The sequence below is a fragment of the Triplophysa rosa genome, linkage group LG21, assembly GCF_024868665.1.
Source record: "Triplophysa rosa linkage group LG21, Trosa_1v2, whole genome shotgun sequence".
Taxonomy (NCBI): domain Eukaryota; kingdom Metazoa; phylum Chordata; class Actinopteri; order Cypriniformes; family Nemacheilidae; genus Triplophysa; species Triplophysa rosa.
Window position 1 is genome coordinate 787,327 of NC_079910.1, and position 20,511 is coordinate 807,837.

A 20,511-nucleotide genomic window follows, 5' to 3' on the forward strand; every position below is an offset into this window, starting at 1 on the left:
CACTTCAATCTTTGACATCATCGATTTATGACCTAAAATATCCTCACATGAGATGCTCGCTAACGCTTTACTATAACGTTATGTCAGGAAACTCAGGATAAGTACGTATAGCCGAAATAGACACATTTTTATTAGCAGTATTTTTTTTGTTTTTGTTATTTGTGTTGTAGCGTATGAGGAAAGATACGTTCAAATGTAAACAATACAATATAATTTTTATTACGATTATGATGTCACGATTATTATCATAGCTGCAATGTGTTTTGTTGTGATTTCAGTTTACTAACATTCGAACCAAGCTGGGAGTTCAATCGACCAATCAGTGTCGCGGAGTCTTTCTGGAGCGGCCGGCGATTGGACGTCCCACTCCGCAACGCAAAGCAAAATCCACCAATCAGTCGCCCAGGCGGTCAAGTAAGCACCGTTTGTTGCGCACAGCGCACGCTCAGAAGAGATCACGTGAGTGACGTGGAACAGAAGCTAGCGCAGGTCGGTGGAGATAAAGGACAGGTTTGTGTAACTCTGAAAACCGTGTATTTCTGAAGTATTTAAACCGTGAATTCACTCATTCCGGCTAGATCGGTAATGTAATCGTGTTTATGTGATGTTCGTTCGAGAGCGTAGGTGATGGTTTGAGAGATTTTAACGGTTTGTGAGAGAAACGTCGCGTGTTTGTGTATCGCGCAGTACCTGAGGGCGCGCGCGTGCGCGCGTTTAAAAGCGCGATTTTAACGGGGATTCGGTGCAGTAACGTGAGTGTGCGCTCGGTTATACGCTGGGATTTTTTTATATTTCAAAGAGTGTTTTAAGAGACCCGTTGTGGCGTGATGGGGGAAGGGCGGGACGGGTAGAGATTAGGCGGGAAGAGCAAACGTAGGAATCTTTGTTCAAAGAGAACCGCAAATCATAGCGACGAACATACTTTCAGATGTTATATTTCCGCTTGGAACGCATTGACTTAAGTATAACCATGCAATTTGTTTGAGTGTTCTATGTTTTTTTTTGCGTTTTGTCTTGTAATATATGAAGAGTTTAATCCAAAATGAGAACTTCGTTTTTATAATTGGTCAAAAATCCTGTTTTGTTTTATTGTGCATTCCAATTAATATCAATCAAACTGCAGTTGGTTTGTTTTGATTTAAGCCACAATAACTCCAAAATACAGCCAACCAACACAATAAAACAACATTTAAAAAACATGAGTTTTAAATTTTTTGCAACCAAACTCTTCATATATATATACTACATAGAACATGATGATATTATACTATGACCTATAGATCAGGCTTGTGTTGCCGTGATGTCAACCAGATCATTAATGAAGTTCTTTTATTCTGTTAGTTGATCATCATGGTGAAAGGAGACGTGAATAAACCCAAAGGCAAGACGTCTGCATACGCATTCTTAGTGCAGACGTGCCGCGAGGAACACAAGCGCAAGAGTCCTGAAGTGCCTGTGAACTTCGCAGAGTTCTCCAAGAAATGTTCTGAGAGATGGAAGGTGAGGGTTCGAGTCTGTCTCCACACACACACACACACACATCAGTTGTGGTTCTCTTGTGACTCTTAATATTCTGTGCAGGCGATAACTGCGTCGGATAAGACCAGGTTTGAGGACATGGCGAAAGTGGATAAAGTTCGCTATGACAGGGAGATGAAGGATTACGAGCCGCCCAAAGGTGCTGGCAAGAAGGGCAGCAGGAAGAAGAAAGACCCAAATGCTCCTAAAAGACCCCCGTAAGTTGTCACGCTTGTGAGAGAGTATTTAATTTTGATGTCACTGAATGAAATGTATGGTGATGCTCATTGAAAATGACATCATCTTTGTTTTTTATAGGTCTGCCTTCTTTGTGTTTTGCTCTGAGCTCCGGCCGACAGTGAAGAGCGAGAATCCCGGTCTGTCCATTGGTGAGAGCGCCAAGAAGCTGGGCGAGTTGTGGTCTAAACAGAGCACCAAAGACCGCGCACCCTACGAGCAGAAGGCCGTGAAGCTGCGTGAGAAATATGAGAAGGTGAGGAAACGGCGAGACGTGAGCGTTAATCTGCGTGTTGATTGGTGTTTGATCGTGCGTCTCTCGTTCGCAGGACGTTGCGGCGTACCGCTCTGGGGCCGGAGCTGCAAAGAGAGGACCGGGTCGACCTACCGGCTCTGCTAAAAAATCCCAGCCTGACGCTGATGATGATGACGATGACGACGATGATGATGAGGAAGATGAGGACGACGACGATGAGGATGATGAGTAGAGTGCTCGTGTCTAATGCCGCATTACTGAGGGTCATGTCATGATTTTTTTTTATTTCTCATGTACATGTTTTTACGTAAAACCGCTCCAGCAACAATGAAAGTGTAAAATGTTGTCTTGTTTTTCTTTAGATTTACTTTATATTTTTGTACACTTCCAGCTGTTGGTCCAAGATTTTGTAGAAATGCTTTTTTTATAATAAATGTTAAGGATTTCGAGTCCGTGTCTGGTGTCATCTTATGAAGGTTGATCAGAATGTAAGATGATTTGATCATATCAAACTGAGGTGAATGTAAATAAGTTGTTCTAGGTCACTGTGACATTGTGTTTATTGTTCTCACATCAAAGCATACAGATGTTTGTAATCCAGCACAAGAACAATCTAAATAAATATGTGGTAAACAAACACCATGATAAAAGGATTCATAAATGTTGAACCTCTGTAATGTGAATAACATCCACAACACATCCACCTTCACATCGTGCAAAACATTTATACTCCATATTACATTCAGACATTCACACACACATCAGAGGGTATTTTGGTGTGAAAACGGAATGATTATTGGAGTGTTTTCATTCACCACCGCTTGTATCGGTATTATTGCCTGTTCATGAGACGGAAACTAGCAGAGGGGGTCTATATGAAAACACTCTGGTTAATAATACTGCACATTTCTAGTCAATGTGACTTCAATTCTCCTAATGCAAAAAATCTGGTCAAACATGATCCCGTTTATACAAAATATATTTCCTTTATTTTTGTGTTGAAACCAGTGATCTGATTAAAATGCAGATGTAATTCACAACCGAGAAAAGATGATATTCACTGAACAAAAACGATTTTCTTACTCTGAATTTTTAGTTTTTCAGTATAAATCGAAACGTTTTTAAATCAAGATACATTAACTATACAGTGGGGTCAGAAAAAGCAAGTCCTAATATCTCACATTGCTTTGCTTCTCAGGTAAATGTGTCTTGATTTCAGAATTTGTGCATATTTGTACTAGAAAACACGGGTCATTTTTGGCAGTGTTGACATCTCAAACGCTGGACCCCCGACTGCACAAAACTTCATGAAAGGGTCACGGCAGAGGTCAAGTGAAGGGCAAACACGCTGATCTGATGGACAGATGCCTGTTCTACAGACGCCATCGAGATGATCGAGATTCTATGAAGCGCTCATCACGTCACTAGCGACTCAACCTACACCAGAATCTACACTCACACGGCCACATACAGCAATCGCTTCCACACAATCTTGCCATTATTTCAAAAATAACATTTCGTTAGGCTAAAAATAAATCTTCAACGAAACGAAACGAGCGATAAATGGTACGTCGATTTGTGACGGTGTGTGGTTCTACACGTGTTCCAGCAGAAACTCTTCAGAACGGATCTCTAGACTCTGTTCACAGCAAAAAAACATCCACGATCCTTATTGTGCTTTCACGTTTCCCTTCAAATGATCAAGGAGGAGCGCTTAAACAAGCCAACGGAACGCTTGGGTTCACCTGCACTGACAACAAATCCAACCAGACGTCAACTCATGAGAAACACAGCCAATCAGAGGAGCTTCTGCTTCAACGACATCATAATTCACCATCAATGCGATTTCACAGCGTGACACACGAGATAAACCTGCCGACAGGGATTGTACGTGATGTGGTCAGGTGCTCTTAATCTAAATAAAGCTATTGATCCAACATCTTGAACTATGTGACGTAAAAGGATTGGGATGTGGAAAAGAGCGATCATGAAGAGTGAGGAGTGTGTGCTTTCCTAGACGACAAATCAGCATTCATGCCAGGCCTAGTGATACAGAAGAGATGAGAAAAACACAGAGCTCAGGCAGCGCGTGTCCCGTGCAGACGAAGGACGAGAAATCAAACATACCATAACTGAAAGGCAACTATAAACAATGAAACATAATAACAACAAATCCACGAGGAGCACACGCACACACTTCACTCAGATGTGACGCTGTAGTGTCTGTCATCATCCTCAGAGTCGCTCATCAACAGGAACGGGCAGTTAAGCTGTAGCACAGATGCACAACAAAGTCGGCTGTTGGGTTGCTAGGCAACAGCGAGGGCGGGCAGAGGAACCAGGATATCCACGTAGTTGATGGGGAAGAATCCCGACTGGCCGTGGATCATGCCCTCGTACCAGTTATCATCGATCCGATTGGTCAGGGTTATGACGTCACCCTCTTTGAAGGCCAGCTCTCCCTCGTTCTCCGGCTCGAAGTCATAGAGCGCGCGACAGCACGGCTGATCCAACGGAGCTGAGAGAGAGAACAGGATGTTATTCTTTCTGCTGATGTTAAATGCGAAGAAAATACACACGGTGTGTGTGTGTGTCATGTTTGTATATCCCGGTGGGGACCTACACCTGAAAGCACACCAACACATGGGGACTCGTGTCACCAAAATTGAGGTCCCCACGGGCACAAACGCTTATAAATTGTACAGAACAATATTTTTAAAAAAAGTAAAAATGCAAAAAGTGTTCTATGATGGTTAGGGATAGGGGATAGAATCTACAGTTTGTACAGTATAAAAAACGTTACGCCTATGGACTGTCCCCACGGGGATAATAAAACAGACATGTGTGTGTTAAGCCTGGCTCAGACTACAGGAGTTTTAAAATTCGGAAAGATTAAAAATTCTGGTTGCAGCACACACATAAGGAGAATCTTAACAGATTCTCTTATTTAAAATCTTAAACCTGGCTCAGACTACAGGAGTTTTAAAATTCGGAAAGATTAAAAATTCTGGTTGCAGCACACACATAAGGAGAATCTTGACAGATTCTCTTATTTAAAATCTTAAACAAGCTCACACTCATCAGTGTACAACTAAATAACACATATTTTACATATCCATAGGAAATGCAGTTTTGTAAAAGGAGCTAATAGTAACCGTTTTAATGAGTTTACTATTTTTAGATGTTGACATCACATCTACATTTGAATCTCTTTTTCAAGCACTACAAAAATAGGTTTGCCCTTTGTAAACTTGCATTTATGAATGTGAAATGTCCAGATAAGAAAACGTTGGGGAGTAAAGTTGTGTTTATAAATAAGCCTAAAGGTAGCAAGTGCAAAAATAAAAATTTAGAAAGTTTGATTGGAAGTTTTTTTATTTCATCATTGCACATCAAAAGACATTCTAAGACACCCAAACTACAGGATAATATTAAGATTATCATACCAGAGGACGCCTCTCACGTCATCTCACCGGGAAACAGAAGTAAACAAAGGGACATCGCAAAGATAATTTCACGTGATCTCACCTGGCAACGGTTGTGTAACGTCTCTGTCGCTCACTGAATGATTCTCTGTCTGTCTGTCCAAAGCCGCGGGAACGTATTTTGAGCAGGGGGTGCTATAATGCTTTTTGCTAGGGCTGAAGTTATGACTGGGCTTTGGGCGAGCCGCTTAAGTTTAATGTTAATAAATAACGGAAGAAAAAAAATAGTCGCTGCCGAGAATAAAGATGAATGCCAGTGTGATTATAAGATACAGCATAAAAACAAACACATAAACGCATGTTCTATGTATGCCTAGAGCCAAATAACAGTCTGTTGAACGAAACTACAAGCTGCGCGTTAGCAGTTAACTTACCCGGTACATTTAAAACCGACGCGACTTCTCCCCAGCTCTTTTCCTTATCTGTGCGGTTGTGGTATGTTTTGGAGGATACATTATATAGACAATCATGCTGTTGCCACAAGTTGTTCTTCCATCTCCGCTGTCCAACGTACCCTTGCAGGAGCTTTCGCGGTCGACATTTTTAAAGGTCTGTCAGTCACCTCCGTCACCTTGCAGATGTGCCTCTCATTGGCTGTTGCGAAAGTACCAACGTCATCACCCCGATTTAAAATCCTAAATATCAAACATGTTTGATATGATCGGGGCGGCCCAGATCTCTCTCGGAGCAGATCGGGAGGTGTAAGATTCGATCTGTGAACGCCTCACATTACGTGATAATCTGGGCCGAATCTCGGACCCGATCGAGGTTCTGGACCCGGTTTTTTCAAAGATTGTCGGGAGGGGAAATCGGGGTAAATTCTGGCCGAGAATCTTGTAATCTGAGCCAGGCTTTACCTGGCGAGCGTGCAGGTGATTTCAAACCTCCGTTGTAATTCTCGATGGGCAGCTGTAGCTCCATACGGGGTTTAGCGACAAACTCCTTCCGTGGTTTACTGGACGCCTCCTTTATTCTGTAACACACACACACACACACACACTTGTGCAGTGAAGGGACTGTAACACAATACTTCAGCTGTGATGTGATTGTATGACGTGTTCACCTGTCTTCTATCTTACTGGAGAGCTGCTGGAGAATCTCAGTCGCCTGCTGATGATATTCAACCTGAGCCTGAACCAGAGCCGCCAACTGACTCACCTGCTCGATCTACACACACACACACGCACACACACACGCACACACACACACACACACACACACACACACTGTCATGTGATCCTGGTATTGTTTACACATACTTGAGAGAGAGCGAGACATGAAGGTTGTATTACATCGTTCTCCAGCAGGTTGAACATGCTCTGCTCTGCGATCTCTTTAGACTCGTCAAACTTCTCCAGAGCTTGTTTAATCTCATCCTCTGTCACTTTCCCCTGACGCTTCTTCTTATAATCGAAATCCAAACGACGACCCTCCATCTTCTTCAAGTGATGCTGTAGAAACACACTTCTCATTGTTTACGTTACTGTAGAAACACACAACTCATCTAATGCATCTGTGTGTGTATTTGTAGGAAGGTATGTTCAGGTTTCAACACCTTGTGTGTGTGTGTGTCTGTAAGACTGTGTGTGCGTGTGTGTGTGTGTAAGAGTGTGTGCGTGCATGCATGTGTGTCTTACCTGTATCTCTTTGAGGTCTTTGTCATGAAGGTTTTGTAGTGGATCGATGAAGTTCTGTTTGACATTCATATCTAAAGCGTCTTTCACCTCTCCGAGCTCACGGATGGATTCACCGGCATCTAACAGAGCCAAACCTGACACACACACACACACACACACACACACAGTAAAGTGATTTCATCACGTGCCCTCTCTCTCTTCAGTACCACAACCAGAAATAATCAAGAGCTTTACCGAAGCAGGACTCTTCTCCGAGCTCCCGGCCAAACCTCGACATGGCCTCTGCCAGGACGGTCTCAGCCTGAGGGTAAACCGGACCCTTCTCCTGACCTCTGATCTTAGACATGGTGTTTATCATGCTCAACCGGGCCCTGGACGCTGCAACACACACAAGAATACTTCTCATTTTTAGTTGAAAACAGGTACATGGAATTAACTCTTTTTTTTTTGTAAAGGAACACACACACACTCACCAGGGTTGGGCTGCAGGTATTCTGTGGTTTTGGTCATGATGTCCAGCACAGCTCTGCTGGTTGTGTCCACTTTCTGTATCCCCCCCACACACACAGTTTGTATCACAATTCAGCAGTTCACATGTTAATGTCATGGTGACTAACTGTGTGTGTTGTGTGTATGTATGTGTGTGTGTGTGTGAATGAACCTTCTCCATCTCTTTGAAGTCATCGTCCAGTTTGGTGCCTTCAGCCCCTCCAACCCTCTCACTGACTTTCTGCAGGTAAGAAAACACGCACGCACGCACGCACGCACGCACGCACGCACGCACGCACGCACGCACACACGCTGTAATGACACAACATGCTTTAATGTTGAATGTGTGAGTTTGTTCAGGGTCTGAGTTTATTTGCATGGACACTGTACAAGACAGAGCCAGTTGCCATAGCAACAGCCACCTGGCAATACCATTAGATGGAAAATAGAGATGTACAACCCCAACTGCCTCTCCCTCTCTCTCTCCCTCCCTCCCTCTCTCTCTCTCTCTCTCTCTCTCTCTCTCATGACAACCCTGTAATGCTGTGCAGTGCGCGAGTTCGTTGTTTAAATCCTCTACAGCGCGTGTATTCAATGTTATTAGAAAGTGTAAGATACTAGGAAAGATTGTGAAAAAATGTTTTTATCTTATTGCTAGCACGAGGGCATAACACAGAATGAACGAACATAAAATAATATGATATGTGTAAGACATTTATGTGTGAAGTGTCGTTAACATTTTGTGTCACAATAAGCCCCGAGCTGTCTGTCATGTTATTTTGGTAATAATGTGGATTTGCTATCACAGGGACCTGCTCTACCGCACCATCTCTCCTCGAGACGCGCGCGGGTATGGGATCAGAATTGTTGCAATATTCTGAATAAATAAACTATGATCCGCAAATAAATATAGAAAGTTTCACAAACATTTTTTAAATCCACATATGCACAAAAAGCGAACCATAAATATATGTTAGACGTTCCACAAAAAGAGATGGAATTCACAAATAAATACAATGAGATTTGCAAATAAAAAATATTTACAAATTTATTTCAATGGCATTTATTTGTAGATCACTTTCTGCACATTTGTGGATCGCTTTCTGCACATTTGTGGATCGCTTTCTGTGCATTTGTGAATCGCTGCACGCATTTGTGGATCAGTGCACGCATTTGTGGATGGCTCTCTGTGCATTTGTGGATTTTGAAACATTTCTAACGTCAAAACGCGCACACAATCCACAAATAGGTGAACTCCGCCCACTATCTACGCAAGCCAATCGGGTAACTTCCGCTTTCGTTGTCCAATAGGGCACGTTCTAACTTCAGCCAATCACGTTTTGTTCTGCACTAAGATTCAGGGAGCTAACATGGCGGCTAGTGGCGGTCTAAAATGCGTGATATACTAAGAAATGTGAATGGCCTCTTCTTTATACTACTCAGTAATGATTGTTTGTGTTTATATGCATTGTCCGTATGTTAGTAACAAACGACTGAAATGTTTATGACTTGATAACAGCGTGCACGGACTGGGGTGGACAATCCCGGTGACTGGGGACTGATTTGGTCTGCTGCAAGCCAGCCGTTTTATTGTCTTTATGTACCAAAGTGATAAATTCCGATTTTGGCATTCGATAAAATATAATCTGTTTCCCCGATACTGCATGGGTAAGCAGCTAGTTCGCGCCGCACACTCAGCGTGGCGTGGAGTTTCAAGGTGCGCAGCGTTTGCATTGCAATGCGCACTGCAGCTGTCGGTGTAGGCTACTACCAGTGTAACGATGGCAGAATTAATGTGGGGGAAATCATCAGCACTGTGAATTTCTATGTCATTCATAATTCAAAATAAAACATCATTTAATCAGTCATCTCTGTTTATCCCATTCCTGAATGATCTCTGCTGCTGTGGCTAAACTGTTCTGAATACTGTCTAACTCTTGCCACAACAAAGGATGCCGATCCTTTGACTATGATCTTGTGCACACAATATATTCTCAAATTCGCACAGCAACCCCAAAAGTAAACCATGTAGGCCAAGTAAAATTTGTGTTTTCGAACCTTACCATAGTAAATATTGGTATACAACTGCAGATAATCAATTTACTGTAGTTAATAAAAAGGATTGTGGCAGTGCTCTTAGTATAGCGTGTTGTACGATATACGTCTCCATTTTTCCTGGTGCTAAATAAATCGATATTGTTGGGTTATAATTATGTATATATTGCTGCCTTTTAAATGACACATAGGACATCTTTAAAATACTGTTTATTTCATTTATTTATTGGCAAATAAAAAACAACGGGGGCAATAAGAACGCAAGGAGGCAACACAACTCTTCTCTTCGATGAAAAAAGTATGAAGCAAAATATGAAATTGCCAAATAAAAATGAATTGAAGCTAATTGTACAAATTAATGGGTTCTCCATACAAATGCACAAAAGGCACTGGATATTACATGGCATTTCAGTAAAGCCCTTTTCATACAGAGATCCCGGAAAATATGCGGAAGATTTGTCCCGGGATGACGGGAACGGTTGATTTTGGTTCACACTGCCAGTGATTTTCTGGAACGTGTGCGCGCGTTCACACACATCCTAAAGACATGTGACGTGTAATGTAGTCGGGAACGTAGCGCTGTCACGGTGAAGGAATTTTCCTTGCGGTGATATTGGCTTTTTTATAGTTCAATAGCACGGTTTGCTATATTATAAACGCATTCCTTCTATATTCAGTGCCAAATAGGCCTAAAAAAAGCTCCTAAATGGGGTTAGCATACACATTGTTGGTTTTTAAATGATAAAGATATAAATTTTAAACAAATTAAGTACTTTTTATGTAGTCTAGTTATTGGTAAATGCAGAACACTGAAGAATGAGACGCAAGAATCAAGGTATAGCCCAACCAGCTGAAGTTAAATATAAGAAAATATGAACATATGAAAACAAAAGCAAATTGCATAGGCTTGTTGGTGCAAATTTACAGAACCTCAATAAAAATGATAACAGAACGATGCGCAGTTTTAATAAAAAATGAGTCAGTAGTCTGTTTTTACTACTTTAACTGTAATACAAAAGGCAATTATTTTGTTTTACATGTTTTTGTTTAGCAAAAACAAGCATGCTCAGGTAGGGTCAAATCAGTCTGTTAATAAAAAACATCGCTCCTCCACGTCGTGTACATCAAGAGACGTACAAGACTTGTTTTGAAGGTTGCTAAGCGATCAAGTTTATTAAAGTTCTCTACCATTGTAACTTTGTGTTGATCGATGAAGTCATTTAAAACTTGCTGCATTTAGAGGCGACATATTCTCTCTCAATTTCAGTTTACATGCTCGGGACACATACAAACACTCGAGACCTGCGAAGAGCACAGCGGATATTTCGGACTGTTGAGCGAATCACTGGTACTACCCTCCAACTGCAAGAACTATACTCATCCAGAGTGAGCGAGTAAAAGGGCTCGCAAAATCTCTCTGGACCCCTCACACCCAGCACACTTTCTCTTTGAACTGCTGCCGTCTGGTCGGCGCTAAAGAGCACTGAGCACCAAAACAGCCAAATAAAGTTTCTTCCCTCAGGTCATCTACCCCATGATGTTCTCCCCACTGTTCAATAAATATGTACAATACTAAACTACTCACTTATACTCATATTTATTTATTATGCATATGTTACTGATTTAATATATCATACAGCTATCCCATTCCCTTACACAATTTGTATAAAGCACCTTATAACTTGTATATATGTAGCACATGCATACAATATAGCATCCGCTGCTCTTTTGACATATATTGTTTTTTTCATATGTGTATTGTCTATTACATATTTATTTTTTTATATTTTGTTACCTGTGTCTCGTCACTTGTCACTTTCAACTGTATGTGCACTGGCAGCTTCTGTCACTAAGACAAATTCCTCGTGCGTAGAGCACATTTGGGCAATAAAGCTCCTTCTAATTCTGATGTTCTTTGCGTTATTATGGGAAACTTTATATGAGCTGTTCATATGATAGTAAATGTATTATTACAGTATTTCTGTGTGGGGAATTGTGGACAGAATTGTCCCACATGGTCATCTTGCAATATAGCCTACTTACGCTGCTACCACTATAAAGACAACGCTTACTATTGTTAATGTTATGGGTAGTGTTTCTTACAGTGATCATTTTTGTCATGGCAAAGAGTTAGACAGTAGCCTATACAGAACAGTTTAGCCACAGCAGCAGAGATCATTCAGGAATGGGATAAACAGAGATGACTGATTAAATGACGTTTTATTTTGAATTATGAATGACATAGAAATTCACAGTGCTGATGATTTCCACCACGTTAATTCAGCCATCGTTAAACTGGTAATAGCCTAAACCGACAGCTGCAGTGCGCATTGCAATGCAAACGCTGCGCACCTTGAAACTCCACGCCACGCTGAGTGTGCGGCGCGAACTAGCTGCTTACCCATGCAGTATCGGGGAAACAGATAATATTTTATCGAATGCCAAAATCGGAATTAATCACTTTGGTACATAAAGACAATAAAACGGCTGGCTTGCAGCAGACCAAATCAGTCACCGGGATTGTCCACCCCAGTCCGTGCACGCTGTTATCAAGTCATAAACGTTTCAGTAGTTTGTTACTAACATACGGACAATGCATATAAACACAAGCAATCATTACTGAGTAGTATAAAGAAGAGGCCATTCACATTTCTTAGTATATCACACATTTTAGGCCACCATGTTAGCTCCCTGAATCTTAGTGCAGAACAAAACGTGATTGGCTGAAGTTAGAACGTGCCCTATTGGACAACGAAAGCGGAAGTTACCCGATTGGCTTGCGTAGATAGTGGGCGGCGTCCACCTATTTGTGGATTGTGTGCGCGTTTTGACGTTAGAAATGTTTCAAAATCCACAAATGCACAGAGAGCCATCCACAAATGCGTGCATCGATCCACAAATGCGTGCAGCGATTCACAAATGTGCAGAAAGTGATCTACAAATAAATGCCATTGAAATAAATTTGTAAATATATTTTATTTGCAAATCTCATTGTATTTATTTGTGAATTCCATCTCTTTTTGTGGAACGTCTAACATATATTTATGGTTCGCTTTTTGTGCATATGTGGATTTAAAAAATGTTTGTGAAACTCTCTATATTTATATGCGGATCATAGTTTATTTAATCAGAATATTGCAACAATTCTGATCCCATACGCGGCCGATTACATAACGCGCGTGAACCCTGACATACATCACGTGACGGTGTTCGGTCACCCGCAGGTGTCGCGCTCGGTGATACACGCGCACATTTGTCGTTTGACTGCGGGTTTAACGGTCGGGTCGCGACATTGAGGTCGACGCTGTGGGTTATTCGCGAGGACGGATGGCGGGTTTGTGTGGAGTAACGGGCGGATTTAAAGCGCTTACCTGCGTCGCTTTATGAAACTGCTTCTTCAGTCCCGCCACAGACATCGTGACCCTCGCGACTGCCGCCTTTATTCCGCCGCAATTCGCGCTGTTTAATGATGATTTTGAAGCGCAATGATAGCCGTTACGGTCGCGCGGCTCGCACGAGCGTCTGATCTGCTGATGATGGCGCGCGTGACGTCACACGACCCGCCCTGAGCGCGCGCGGATGGTGAACCCCCGAAGAATCGGGCTGGGGATCGGGGATCCATCGATCAATCACACATCAACATGACGGACCTGTTTCGCATCAGAGCAGACAGACACATGCGCGTGCGTGAGTCTGATCTGTGTTCAGCACCACGGACAGCGCGCGCGCGCACACACACATCACACACGGCTTCATATTTTCCATGACTGATCTGTGACGTTATTTTCAAGAGTGAAGCGCAACCAGAATAAATAATATCACATAAGGCAGCAGAACAACAAACACTATGATGTTTAAATACGTCACAAAAACACGATTTTTACCACAAGTTCTTTTAATTCAAAATTGATGGTCCATCATGATTGATGTGAAATAAATGATAACGTTTCCACACATTTGGCCTCCAGGGTGTCTGAGGTAGGCTACTAAGAAGAGATCAACTAATTGAACTAAAGTTTGAACATAACCCAAGAATTCATGTAGTAAACGCAGAATAATGTCAGTTTGTTTTAAAGCTGAATGTGTGATTAGATGATCTTTCAGTGAATTGTTCAGAAGTGATAGGCAGCGATAAATTAAGCCCAAATACATTTCCTGCACTTATGTCACAGTTACACAAAACTATTGCTTTAAACACAACTGAAAATGACAAACTAGCAAGCTACATACACAACCAAGAGTGTGTGAAATGCTTGTCATTCAGGAAAACCATTTCACTGTTTTCTGGGCTTGAGACTTGATTGGGAAACTCTATGAGACACACGTGAGGTTTTTTCAGGTTGTTTTCAGGAAAAGCGGAGCAGGACACTTTAGAAAGTGTAAAACAACAAAACAGTAGGCGAGAAATACCCGGATGGTCTTCTGCTTCCGCCGAGATTGGCGAGTGTGGATGGGATGGACACTTCTCTATCCCATGATGTCACGGGAGCTGAGCAACGGCCACATTTCAAAAGTAAATCAAATACATATAGCGGAAAACCTTAAGCGTAACTTTAATTTAAGTGCCAATAAATGAATTTCTAAAATTTAAAATAAATGAGTCCCCATCAAAGAGCATACGGGTCACATGACCATAAAACAACGCGGACGCAGTGTGTCCCAAATGTATTCATACTACTCCCTCTCATACTATGAAGAAGGCACTGTTTTGACGGCCGGTAGGTAGACACTGATTCACAGTCAGTACGTACAGTCACAGTATGCCATTTGGGACGCAGCCCCGGTGATTTGTTCACAGTTCAGAGAGAAGCAGGGGCGGGGCAAACAGTCACAGATTGTGACTGTGGTCATAGATGGGGTCACACATCTCCTCTTTAAGGCACAGGACAGACGGACATCTCTCATGTCCTCCTCTCTGGATCCGCTGGTTTCTCTCCTCCGCTCCGCTGTTGCTACGGTAACCGTAGTGAGGTGTTTGATGAGTGTCGTAACGCTCATCCTCTGATATGCTGCAGCTGATGAGACTGTTAGCGGTGTGATGCGTGTTACTATGGAAACCGTTGACGGATTCTTTTGGCACCGGTATCACACAATTGTCCTCGTCCTCATCATCATCGTCACGGCGGTTGTCATGGCGACACTCTCTCTTAAACTTCAACGGCATGCTGGACTTGCGTGGCTTCTTTTTAGGGATCGCAACCGTCACATTGTTCAAACCGCTCTCGCTGGCTGTAGCTCCTCCTGCACAGTTTCCGTGGCAACCAGGGTTGCTGGTAACGGGTGGGGTGGTCATGCGGCAGGGGTTCTGGGTGATGGGCAGCGGGTTGGAGGGGCGGGTCACGTGATGAGGCGTGTGTAGGTGTGGTTTCGAGGGGCGGGTCACGTGATGAGAGGAGAGCAGCCTCGGGTTGGATGAGCGGCTGGTGTGTAGTGGGGTGTTGGAGGGGCGGGTCACGTGATGAGGCGTGTGTAGGTGTGGTTTCGAGGGGCGGGTCACGTGATAAGAGGAGAGCAGCCGTGGGCTGGATGGGCGGCTGGTGTGTAGTGGGGTGTTGGAGGGGAGGGGCGTGTGCAGCCGCGGGTTGGGGTTGGCGCTGTGTCTGTTGCGGCTGCGCAGTGAGCTGAACATCATGTTGCATCCCTCAATGGTACAGCGATGTTTGATCTTCAGGTGCACAGAGTTGAAGTGGATCTTCAGAGTTCCTTTATCATAGAAGGTCTTTGCGCATGCGCTGCAGCTCACGCGGCTCTTGCTAGACGATCCGTGACGGCGTTCCCGTGCACCTGAAGAGGAGGAGGAGTCTGGGACGGATGAATCTACCTCCATCAGTCCTTGATTACTGAGACGCCAGGACATGGGTGGTTTGACTTCATCTCTGATTGGAGTTCTGGATTTGTCGTGTGTGAGATGATGTAAGGAGAGAGCAGGTGAAGGACTGAGGAAGGGTTGCAGAAACACGTCTGACAGATTCTCACAGCGATGTGTGGTGCCGTGTCTGTGTGTCTGGAGATCTCTGCACACATCACCGGAGGCTCGCTGCTCCTCAATCATCTGCTCCACGCTTGATTTCGTTTCACCAAAGCGCAGAAACTGTTGTAAAGTGATGAGCTCGTCCTCAGGACTCATGATCGTCCAGTGATCCAGAGCCTTCCCTGTCCAGTCCTACACGACCATCAAACCATTATCTCACAGACAGAAAATCACTTTCTCACGTAGTATTTTTCTCTTGTTTTCCAGTACAAATGGCTAAACATTCTTCAATCAAGATGCATTTTCTTGACGAGCAAAATCACCTGAGAAAAGAAGTCTTGTTTTTAGACAAAACAAGAAGAAATTTCTGTGAATATTTGCTAAAAACAAGCAAAAAAAATCTGCAAATAGAGTGAGAAAAAGAATCAAGGTTTACATTTGTCTTAGTCACTAAATTCAAGATTCTTTTTCTCACCCCATTGGCAGATTTTTTTGCTTGTTTTTAGCAAATATTCACAGAAATTTCTTTTTTTGTCTAATTGAAGATTTCATTTTTTGCAGTGAAGAGCATAACAAGAGACAGGCTCCTTCTTTCACTTTGACCTTTCACCTTTAAGTTTGATTTAGAATTTCAGTTTTCCTTTGTAGTTGAAGAATATATTGTGATTATACACTAAGACTGCAGAGATAACTGACTGAACTGAAATCAAAACCAAATCAACACAACTGTCAGTCAAACAAACTAGATATGTTTCAACACAACTCAGATGTGTGTGTGTGTGTGTGTGTGTGTGTACCTGTATCATGTATCCTCTGATGTAGTCGCGCAGCGTCCAGCCTAACGTGTGTGTGATGTTGAGAACGTGTGTGTGTGTGAGAACGCTGAAGAGACGGTCCAGCAGAATCTTCATGCGCACAGGCAGAGCCTGAGTCCCGTACAGAATCAGACTGCTGATGTCAAACACAACATTACTCTCAACAATCTCCACCTGTCCTGAACACACAACACACTTACTCACAGCTGCTCACATACACACAACACACACACACACAACACACACATATCAATATAATGACACAAACGTGATGAATGAAACACACGTGTCACAGAGAGAATGATATTGTGTGTGTTCATACCGTGTGTGACCCAGCCGTGAGAACAGCGATCACATGACCTGATCTGATGTCGTCCCGGCTGGAAACTCTTACACTGACAATCTGACTGTGTACAACCAACAACCTACAACAACATTAAACACACAACTCATCACTTTATAACACCCCCTGTGTGTGTGCGCGTGCGTGTGTGTGTTCATGTTTGTATATCCCGGTGGGGACCTAAACCTGAATACACACCAACACACCTCAAAATTGAGGTCCTCGTGGGCACAAAAGCTTATAAATTGTACAGAACAATATTTTTTACAAATATAAAAATATAGAGTTAGGGATAGGGGAAAGAATATACAGTTTGTACAGTATAAAAACATTACGCCTATGGACTGTCCCCACGGAGATAGTCAACCAGACATGTGTGTGTGCGTGTGAGAGAGAGAGAGAGAGAGAGAGAGAGAGAGAGAGAGTATTAAAAGTAAAGTTTGTTCTTGACTGCAGACTGATGAGGTTTTCTCACTATAATCTCAATATCATTCTCAAGTTATTCAAGAAATGAAATGCAATAAGATGTCTAATCACAGGTGGTATGACAGACACAGATATCGTCACAGAGAATGAGACTGAATGAGTCGAGGGTGAAAGAATCTGATCAGAGATATTCCTCGAAGAATTTAAGTATTAGAAATAAAACTGAGCGGAAAAACATTTGGCAATGAAATGTAATAAGTGAAATCTATTTTATGTAGTGTAGTCAAAATAGAAGATTCAGCAGAACTGGAGTAACATGATAAAGAACTTCATCCAGTTTATAGTCATGAGTGAATGAATGAAGAACAGAAGGTCTGTTGATGATGAGTCAGGTGACTGTCTGTCTGTCAAACTCCCATCATCTCAGTCAAATAAAGAAATGAAGACTTTACCTCCTGATGAAGCGCGTGTGTCCATCTGCCCATCACCTGCTGCTCTCCTCGGACTCTTCTCTGATCAACTTCTGATGGGATCTTCAGGCCCGAGTGGATGAACTGATCCCGGATCACTATCATATTCTCGCTCTAATGTGCGTGACTCCGCCCACTCTTAATGAAACCAGCAGAGCGGACGCGTTTGATTGGACGAGAGCTATCCTTTTGTCTTGAAGAGAGAGAGAAACACATGCAAAATAGGGGGATTTAAAATTGGTGTATTACTAAACACACATTTCGTACACAGTGCGTGTGTGTGTGTGTGTGTGTGTGTGTCAGGAGTTTTAAGATGACCAGAAGCTCCTGAAAGCATGCAGAGAGGAAAAGCTCTGGGCTAAACCAGCACAAAACTTGTTTGAAATCACTAAGCAGTTTATAAAGTGCTGACAGCAGCGGTTCTCTCTCTTTATAGAACAGGGTGTGTGTAGTTTCTCATGGCTTCACAGTGGTTTCTGAAGGTGATCTGAGGGTTTGTGCTGCAGTTGTGTTCCTCTGAGGGAAGTTCACGTGTACACAAAAGAGTTTTGTTCAACAATCAAGTTTGAATTTACAAATGTGAAAATGAAATGTAAAATGATAACCACACAACACTGAACCTCACTGACTTCCATACCACAGAGACATTTCTCAAAATATCTTCTTTTGAAAATCAGTGTAAATCAGGCCTTTGGCAGGCGAAGAGCCTGAAACATCAGCATTAATAATGAATATCTAGATGTGTGTGTGTTCATTAGACGCTGATGGGACGGACCTTGTGAATTAATGAAGGTTGTTGTGTTTAAGTAACTGGGGATCTGCATCAAAGCATCTCTGTGCGTTCGTCCTCATTTGCGTCTTCCGTGTGGCAAACAGCGTTACCTGCCAGCCGTGGCCAATCGGTGCTCAGGTGACCCTGCCAAAAAACCCTGCTACCCGCGAGGAAGCGAGGAGGAGACAAACCTACTTTACTCCTCTTTTCCTCTGATGCCACATTCTGCTGTTCCACATCGAGACGAGAACACCAGAGATGTGTGCTGATCACACTCCCAACACGACTCTTTGTGCTCCATCCAACGTGGCACATTGGCAACATAAAGGGGGACAAACACGAACACGCACACACACACACACACACACACACACAGAGAGAGACTCACAGCAGAAGTTTGACGTGATGATCTTTGTCACAATTAAAACTTTCAGAAGTTTCTCTAATCTGAGGGAAAAAAACAAATGATCTCAGAAAGTTATTTGAGAAGAGATGTCAACAACGTGTCAAACTGAGCTCAGATTTGTCTCGTCTGCAATCAAAAGTCAATTTAATTGACGATCTCAACACTGCAAAAAATGACTTTCTTATTTAGTATTTTTCTCTTGTTTTCCAGTACAAATGTCTAAAAATTCAGTGAACTCCAACATTTCTCATCAAATCCAGATTATTTTACCTCTACAATCTACATTAATTTTACACCTCAATACTTGTTTTTTTCTCCTGAGCAACATTAGAAGAAACGTCTGAGAATTGGATCAAATCTCCATATAAAAAGAGAAACATCTGATAACGTTCTTCTTTGTGTGCCTCTTATCATTCAACCTATGGAGGACTAAACCTGCAAAATTATAAATAAATGAATGTATAAATAAATAAATATATAAACGAATAAATGTAATAATATGAAAATAAATACAGGAATGAATGGTTTGATAAAACAAAATAATTCGTTTTAGCTATTATTGATCTTAGCTTTAACTTTTCTTTTCATTTTTTAAATTGATTTATTATTTTTTGTGTCCATTTTTAATTATTTTTAATTATTATTATTTTTTATTTTTAGATTATTTTATTTATCATTTCCTTTTATTTTTACATTTATTTATTTATACGTTTATTTATTTTTATATTTATTTATTATCGCATGTATTTATTTCCACTTTTATTTATTTATTCTTGTATTTATTCTTACTTTTCTGTGTCTTGTATGATAATTAGATGGGTTGGTCTTGCCTACTATTGGTTCAGCGTAGATTGAAGCGTTTGATCGATTACTCTTGACTTGTTTTGGACTAACGTCACGTCACTCACTGATCGTTTGCTTCGTGTATAACGTTAAGTAACTATGTCGGGCGCACAATTAGCTAGAGAGTTACAGCATTTAGCCAATGAAGTCGATAACCATGCATCAAATGACTGTGTGTCATTCAGATTAGATGCACTTATTGATGATTTATTACAGATTGACGGCGAGATAAATGACAAAGTTCTCCCTCGGTTGTTAGCCTCTTTGCAGCACATTCAAAGTCTGTGCGAGTCAGAGGGTGCTATGCTATGGTGGCGTTACAGTTCAACTGGTGAAAATCATAAAGCACAAAATGTAATAAGGTTTAACTACACAGATGAGCTTGTAAACCGAAGTCGCAAGCTAACGCTTTGTCAAAGTGATAGTTATAAGCAGCCTTTCGGTTAGAAAAAGCGTAAAGATTTAATGTAACATGATGTAACATAATGTAAATGAATTGAGACATAGTGAACTTAAGTCACAAGTTAACACGGTAGTAATGAGCATCGTTCTTTCACTACAGGGGCCATCAAATGGAAACCATTCCTTCTAAAAAGACGTGGTTACTAAACGGTACTCGTAAACTACATTTCATAAGAGATAAATAACACAGAGGTCACAAGTTAAGACGGGCATATTCCCTTGATTCATCCAGCTGCATATTGTTGTGTGACATCTTGATATTATTGCAAAGATCCGCAGCAGCTAGCATTGCGAAATAGCTTAGTGTGATTGTTACCGTAGTGACA

The 20,511-nt window shown here is 42.0% G+C and overlaps 3 protein-coding genes across 5 annotated transcripts; 1 reads left to right on the plus strand and 2 right to left on the minus strand.

Moving 5' to 3' along the window:
- Positions 1-385: 385 nt before the first annotated feature.
- On the plus strand, positions 386-2,460 carry hmgb2b (high mobility group box 2b). 2 transcript variants are annotated; one of them, XM_057319403.1, is made up of 5 exons: positions 386-510; positions 1,342-1,500; positions 1,582-1,736; positions 1,837-2,011; positions 2,085-2,460. In XM_057319403.1, the coding sequence occupies exons 2-5, from the start codon at positions 1,351-1,353 to the stop codon at positions 2,241-2,243; spliced, it is 639 nt and encodes a 212-aa protein (XP_057175386.1). In that variant the 5' UTR covers positions 386-510; positions 1,342-1,350; the 3' UTR covers positions 2,244-2,460. The 2 variants fall into 2 exon arrangements, with proteins under 2 accessions (XP_057175386.1, XP_057175387.1); XM_057319404.1 differs by having other exon boundaries at positions 415-489.
- A 512-nt stretch (positions 2,461-2,972) lies between these two features.
- On the minus strand, positions 2,973-13,321 carry sh3gl2b (SH3 domain containing GRB2 like 2b, endophilin A1). Of its 2 annotated transcripts, none has more exons than XM_057319394.1 (9): positions 13,049-13,321; positions 7,795-7,863; positions 7,607-7,679; positions 7,368-7,511; positions 7,134-7,267; positions 6,789-6,947; positions 6,560-6,663; positions 6,381-6,469; positions 2,973-4,529 (listed from the first exon to the last, which is right to left on the minus strand). In XM_057319394.1, the coding sequence occupies exons 1-9, from the start codon at positions 13,091-13,093 to the stop codon at positions 4,321-4,323; spliced, it is 1,026 nt and encodes a 341-aa protein (XP_057175377.1). In that variant the 5' UTR covers positions 13,094-13,321; the 3' UTR covers positions 2,973-4,320. The 2 variants fall into 2 exon arrangements, with proteins under 2 accessions (XP_057175377.1, XP_057175376.1); XM_057319393.1 differs by having other exon boundaries at positions 6,354-6,469.
- A 182-nt stretch (positions 13,322-13,503) lies between these two features.
- On the minus strand, positions 13,504-17,774 carry LOC130545057 (zinc finger protein basonuclin-1). Its single transcript, XM_057319374.1, has 4 exons — positions 17,685-17,774; positions 16,786-16,888; positions 16,446-16,669; positions 13,504-15,840 (listed from the first exon to the last, which is right to left on the minus strand). Exons 1-4 carry the CDS (start codon positions 17,715-17,717, stop codon positions 14,506-14,508), a joined length of 1,695 nt encoding a protein of 564 aa, XP_057175357.1. The 5' UTR covers positions 17,718-17,774; the 3' UTR covers positions 13,504-14,505.
- Positions 17,775-20,511: the final 2,737 nt, after the last annotated feature.

Excerpts from the sequence above, each read along its gene's own strand:
- hmgb2b (XM_057319403.1), top strand. The coding sequence starts at position 1,351 with ATGGTGAAAGGAGACGTGAATAAACCCAAAGGCAAGACGTCTGCATAC. Across the intron at positions 1,501-1,581 it reads AATGTTCTGAGAGATGGAAG|GCGATAACTGCGTCGGATAA; the intron begins GTGAGGGTTCGA and ends TATTCTGTGCAG. Across the intron at positions 2,012-2,084 it reads TGCGTGAGAAATATGAGAAG|GACGTTGCGGCGTACCGCTC; the intron begins GTGAGGAAACGG and ends TCTCGTTCGCAG.
- sh3gl2b (XM_057319393.1), bottom strand. The coding sequence starts at position 13,093 with ATGTCTGTGGCGGGACTGAAGAAGCAGTTTCATAAAGCGACGCAG. Across the intron at positions 7,512-7,606 it reads ATACCTGCAGCCCAACCCTG|CGTCCAGGGCCCGGTTGAGC; the intron begins GTGAGTGTGTGT and ends TGTGTGTTGCAG. Across the intron at positions 7,268-7,367 it reads CGGAGAAGAGTCCTGCTTCG|GTTTGGCTCTGTTAGATGCC; the intron begins GTAAAGCTCTTG and ends TGTGTGTGTCAG.
- LOC130545057 (XM_057319374.1), bottom strand. The coding sequence starts at position 17,717 with ATGGGCAGATGGACACACGCGCTTCATCAGGAG. Across the intron at positions 16,889-17,684 it reads CACACGCGCTTCATCAGGAG|GTTGTTGGTTGTACACAGTC; the intron begins GTAAAGTCTTCA and ends ATGTTGTTGTAG. Across the intron at positions 15,841-16,445 it reads TCAGAGGATACATGATACAG|GACTGGACAGGGAAGGCTCT; the intron begins GTACACACACAC and ends ATGGTCGTGTAG.